Genomic DNA, 6,197 nt, shown 5'->3' with positions numbered 1-6,197 from the left:
AAAAAAAAAAAAATTTAAGAAGGAAAAGTATAAGACTGTTTCAATCAAAGATCTAGTGTAGGACTATAACTTTGAACAAAAACTATCATTTGGAGGTCACTACGAGTCTGATCTAGTGGTGAGACCCTGACCATCCTATATACCCTTAAATTGGAGGGGAAAAAAAAAAAGAAAAGAAAAGAAAAAACTAAGAGACTTAAGAAGGAAGAGACATCACCCAGATGCAGTGTAGAGGACAGGAGCCAGGAACACTTAAACACTGTACGTAGTGCTGTCTGTTCGGACATGCTAATGACAACATACAGTTCTATCGAGATTCAGCAGAACTCAACTCTTCCTGCTTCACCATGGACTTAAAGTACCATGAATCTTCCTCTTTTTTTTCCCCCATAATTTTATTGATAAACAAATAGTAATGAGACAGTTTCAAATCAAACTGGTAGGACAGGTTGAATAATTCACACATTGCATACAAAAGAAAGTTTTTTTGGGGGGCAGAACTGGGGATTGAACTCAGGCCCTTGCGCTTGCCAGTGAAGCACTTATTCCACTGAGCCATCTCCCCGGCCCCCTTCCTCTTTTCTGCGACGGCCAAGTGGAGAACGTGAGCAATGACCCCCGGGCACTGGCATGACTCAAACCCAGGCCCTACTGCACGACCCACTGCTGTCCAACACCGCCTTCGCCACTGTCATCTAGGTAAGGCCACACCGTAACACGGTGTGATGACCATTACAGCTCGTCCCTGGGAGCAACCCAAGGTAGGAGAAGACGGGTAAGTGGACAATGAAAATGTATCACACCTGCTTTAAAGTGCATACCACAAATGGTAAGAGGTTATTCAACAAAGCAAGTGGGTGCTGTGCTATTCTTACAGCAATTACGAATGCTGCAAAGGCACTGAAGGTTCAGACACGCTACACCGTGGGTAAGCTAGCTCATGACCACTTGGACGGACCTGAGGACAGCCGGGTCCACTTCGGGTCCAGAACACGTGAGTTGTGGTGCTGGACTGGGTTTGTAGAGGGTTTTCCCACCCTGGTACTCTGGACAACTCTTCAGCAAGGAGTAGTGGCACTGCAGGACATTAAGCAGCATCTCTGGCCTCTACCTAAAGACATCAGTGGTACTCTAAGTTACGGAGACCAAAAATGTCTCCAGATGTTAGCAGGCATCCTGTGGGGCCAAAACCCCATACTTGAGAACCTCCAGCCTAGAGCGACTGTGGCTGTTCTGAAATGGTGGGCTTCACAGGAGCTGTGACTGCCCAGGGAATGCTAGCAATTTTGTGAGGGCTCCTGTCACAAAATTGGGGTAAGTGGATGAAATGTGGGCAGGGGCCATGCGTGCGGCCACAACTGAAGTGTTGAACAGTCACTAGTGGGCCATGTGCACAGTGTACAAGATACAGTGATCGTTAACTCAGGCTCTAACTTGGTCTCACTTGTAAGCACAAATTAAATCGTGGTGGGCTTAGAATTTATAGAGAATTTCCCACAGATACAACAGCGTTTTGTTTTGCTCAAAACTTCTGTAAGACTTAGCTGACACTTGGAAAGTCATGCCCTGTACAGAATGCCCCTTGCAGTGCCTCTGTGGCACCAGCCCACCTGATGGTCATGTGTAGCAGGTAACTGCTGGTCCTTGGGTGATGCCCCACACAGGACACGATGAGACAGCGTGTGGGCTAGCACACATCGCTCGATCACCAGTAACTCTGATTTTTGTCTTCCTTTACAAAACTGGGCCATATATTACTTTCCTATATTACACAAAGGACAGTTTTTATTGTTTCTGTTTTTCAAGACAGCTTCTCACTATAGCTCAGGCTGGCCTTGAGCTCTCTGTGGAGCCACCTGCCTTGGTCTCCTGAGTGCTGGATGAACACATGCGCCTCCACACCTAGCTGTGGGCAGGTTCTATCACCGGTGAACTCATTCTGATACATGGCAGGGATGCCCTGAAGTATCAGCTACTAAGAGACCCTGGGCTTGAAGGTTTGGGACTCAGCACCTGCCTAAGGGAGCCAGAGGTCACCATGGCAGCACCCGGCCCCTCCTGCCAGACAACTACGCAACTTACCATGTTGGCACACCTGAGGTTCAGAGGTCACAGCCAGTGCTTCTCTTCTAGGTGGACTCTCTGTGGCTGAACACAGCAGATGAGGCCATGGAGGGCTCCTCCACTCCAATGACATGGATGGGGTTTTTCTCCTGTATGAGCTTGTGGATATCAAACAGGGCCAGTGCCCCACTTGCTGGCTGCGCTGCCCTGGCCTGATCCTGGGTGCTCTGTCCCAACCCTGTCTGCAGATGCCGGGTGTGCTGTGCACTCCTGGGCTGCTGGCGTCTACGGGGCCGCCCAGATGGCTCTTCGCCCCTGGTGTGGGTGATCTGGTGGCGGATAAGGTGGGAGCTTTGGGTGAAGCACTTCCCACACTGGATGCATCTGAAGGGCCTGTCACTGCGTTGTGCCCTCTCCTCCTGGCTCAGGGGTGGAGTGTCTGCCCACGGTGGCCGTGCCAGAGCCATCTGCTCAAAGATGGGGCGGCAAGTGAAGAGAGGCTCCCCTGCATGTTTGCGCTGGTGCTGGGCCAGTGAGGAACTGTGCCGGAAGCCCTTGCCGCAGTGGTTGCACTCATAGGGCCGCTCCTCAGTGTGCGTGCGCAGGTGCAGGAAGAGGCAGGTGGTGCGTGAGAAGGCCTTCCCACACACACTGCAGGCGTAGGGCTTTTCCCCAGTGTGCGTCCGCCGATGCCGGCCCAGGGATGAGTTCTGGTTGAAGGCCCTCCCGCAGTCCTGGCATGCGTAGGGCTTCTCGCCAGTGTGGATGCGGCGGTGCACAGTGAGGTGCGTACTGTGGCAGAAGGACTTCCCGCACTCTGCGCACTTGTAGGGCTTGTCTCCCGTGTGGATGCGCTCATGCTGCACGAGCGAGGAGTTCTGGCTGAAGGCCTTCCCACACTCCTTGCACACGTACGGCCGCTCACCTGTGTGGATCCTCTTGTGCACAGTGAGGTGTGCATTGTGGTTAAACGACTTCCCACAGTCAGTGCATTTGTAGGGCTTCTCAGGACCCTGGCTCCTCGGAAGCTCAAGGCCCAGGATGGTCTGGTCGGAGGCATTGTGGTCCCCGTGAAGCTGTTTTTCCTGGGAGCTCACGGGCTCACTGGCCGCGCCCGGCTCAGGGTCCGTGCCTGGCTCTTGCGAGTCAGAAGCACAGAGGTATTCTCCCGTGGAGGTTGGGCCGGGGCCCAAGCTGGAGCTCGGCACACAGCTCTCCCCGCACTCGGGTCTTCCGCAGCTTTGGCTGCGAGTGCCTCCTTCCTCAAGGCCGGGTGCCAGGAGCCACCCATCGCTCTGGTCCTCCTTGGGTGCCGGGCCCTGGCCTTCACATGGCCGTGCGCCCGCCGTCAGGGAGGAGCAAGCAGCGACCCTTGGGAGCTCTTCCCTTTCAGTGCCAGTGGCCGGTTTCTTTTCAGGAAAGCCCGGCTCACAGCCTGCAAGAAATCCCAACACCTTTGAGCTGTTGTCAGAAGACGAGAGAAGCACTGGCCCCATCACTTCGCTAAGGTCCTACCTACCTGCCGGCAAGCCCGATTCAGCCTGCCTTAGACACAGCCTCACTCCTGGCCAGGCGCTGCTGCATGCACCACAGGGAGGGCATGAGCTTCATGAGCTTCCCGACTGGCGCTGCTCGCCACGCGTAAGTCCTTTTAACTATCTGACTGGGCTGAACCAGGAAGGCACCTGCATGACTGTCCTCTGGTGGCTTATAGCACTAGCGGCTAGGATAAATCTCATCACTTTTTTTGTGTTGTTTGGGACACAGTCTCACTATGTAGGTCAGGCTGGCCTTGAACACATGGTGACCCTCCTGCCTCAGCCTCCTAAATGCTGGGACTACAGGCATGTCACCACACCTGGCTGGATCTGATCAGCTGTATGGGGTCTTTTTAGTAATAAAATTTAAAAAGGTGGCAAGTAGACTGAATCTAGTTGGTTGCTTGAATCTGAGTAATTATGCCCAAATAAATATTAGTACTATTACAAAAGGGCATACCCGGGTTAGCTATATAATATGATCAAATTCAAATCAAAGTTTCCCAGAAGCAAGACAAAAATTATAGTCCCCCCACAAACATGTTAAAGTAACATGTGCTTTGTACCTCAGGTTCTGGGAGGCTCAAGTCCTACGCCCAGAGATCAGCCCAGGGCTGGTACTCTGGATGATCGGGGAGGGTTCCCTGCCTGCCCCAGCTCTGGGGAAGCCCGGTGCCTCGGCCCTGCTGCAGCTCCAGGACGGCAGTGGGGACCCTCCAATCTCTCAGCGACCTTTTCGTCTCACCACACAGCCCTCTGCCTCTGACGCCTGCATCACACGGGCTGTGGGGTCAGGATGTGCGCACTGCTGGGCACCCTCCGCCCTCCTGAGCCTCCTTAGCTGTGAGTACTGCTCATGACAGATGCCTGTGCTTGTCCTTCAGGGCCCGGCTGGGGCCTAAAGCTGACATCTCAGGGAATGCTGGGGTGACCAGGGAAAATGAGAGCCCAGCCACAGAAAAGGCCCCAGGGGAACAGGGGCGAGCCAGATGCTGGCCTCCTAGTCTAGCTATGCCATCAGGGCTGCATAGGACAGGTCAGGACACACAAAACCCTGTACACCAGTGTTCACGGCAGCACTCTTCTTAATCACCAAAGAGGTGCCCATCAACTGGTAAGTGGATGAAGAGAAGACACAAGAACTGCATATTAACAAAACTGTCACAAGCAGCCCACAGACCCACCTTCCCCCAATAACAGGTCTGCTGTGGTCACTCTTCCACTGACTGCACCTCCCGATGCGATCCAGGCCCTGCGCTGGCTCAGCCTCCCATGCCCTCTGCTCCCTGCCAGCTCCGCCCCATCCCTCCGGAGTGCCCGCTACTCCTTCTCCAGCACTCTTGCACACCCTACCACCTCTACCTGGAACCGCACCCCCAGGCATCTGCCTACCTCTATGGTTTAATTTTTTTTTTTTTGCGGAACCAGGGATTGAACTCAGGCCCTTGCACTTGCCAGGGAAGTGCTTATTCCACTGAGCCATTTTCCCGGCCCCTATGCTACTTTCTAAAAGAGGTTTCCTGCCATGGCCTTAGCATCCTGTCCTACATGCTCCAGATATAATTTTTTTTTTTCCCATCTCTACCTGGCACTGGTGCCCACTTCTCAGAAAAGTCTGGCCTTGCCCTCGTGTTGAGGAATGGTCTGCTGAAGGGGCTCATGAGCTGGGAGATGGACTGAGATGTGACCCTGGCAATTTTACCAGGCAGCAGTCAGCAAGAACCTGCCTGGGTAGACACTGCCAGTAGGCAGGAGAGGAAGGCCCAGCAGGGAGACCTGCCTGAGGCCCTCTGGGGTGCAGTGCTGGGCAGCCCCACACTCCACCACAGCAGGAGGAATTTGATGGGGGGAAAGGAAGCAGGAAGGTGTGGCGTGAGGAAGGCGCAGGCCCTGGCACCAGCCACTGGTCCTGACTGTACAACCTTTTAAAGGATGCCAGAAAGGATACTGCAGAAAGGATACTGAAGACAACATTAAAACAGAAATAAAGTAGGCTGGCTTGTGTCCTAAGCATCATCTTCTACAGAGTCTGCAGGAGAGTGAGTCAGCAGGGTGGGTGATGGAAATGGTACAGTGACCTGCTTCTGTGATGCAGAAGAACCTGTAGGCTGGGACACGGGTGGCCTCTTGGGGCTAAAAAGGGATTTTCCTCTGGAGCCCCCAGGAGGAACCAAGCTTGTGAACCATCTTGAGCTTCCAACTTATATAACAGAGAACTTAAATCTGTGTTTTATTAAAGCCATCTAGGCTGTACTCTTTGTTATAGCAGTAAAAGGAAACTAATACAAAATATTACATGAAAATACATTTTCATATAAAGGGCCAAGGGCACACCTGGGATGCTGGCACAATGCTTAAGCAAATGAACCTGCCTCCCATGACTGGAGACTGAGGCAGGAGGACTGCAAGTTCCAGCCCAGCCCAGGCAGCCTAGCAGGACCCTGCCTCAGAATAAAAAATAAAAGGGCTGGGAGTAGTTCAGTGAAAACACCCTGGGTTCAATCAATCAATCACCACCACCACCACCACCACCATCACCACCACCACAAAAAAAAAAAAAAAAAAGGGCTGGGAGTAGTTCAGTGAAAACACCCT

At 53.0% G+C, this 6,197-nt stretch overlaps 1 protein-coding gene across 2 annotated transcripts in view; it reads right to left on the bottom strand.

The window, feature by feature from the left end:
• The window catches only part of Znf8 (zinc finger protein 8), a 19,714-nt gene that overhangs the window by 1,176 nt on the left and 12,341 nt on the right, over positions 1–6,197 (bottom strand). Inside the window, exon 4 of one of the 2 annotated variants that reach the window (XM_023708017.1) lies at positions 2,083–3,499. In XM_023708017.1, the coding sequence (XP_023563785.1) occupies positions 2,130–3,499 (1,370 nt within the window). In that variant the 3' untranslated portion in view covers positions 2,083–2,129. The remainder of the gene's footprint in view (positions 1–2,082; positions 3,500–6,197) is intronic. The other variant, XM_023708018.1, reaches the window with a different exon arrangement.

Source organism: Octodon degus, unplaced genomic scaffold, assembly GCF_000260255.1.
Source record: "Octodon degus isolate 3935 unplaced genomic scaffold, OctDeg1.0 scaffold00322, whole genome shotgun sequence".
NCBI lineage: Eukaryota > Metazoa > Chordata > Mammalia > Rodentia > Octodontidae > Octodon > Octodon degus.
This window is presented reverse-complemented; position numbering and strand designations above follow the sequence as displayed.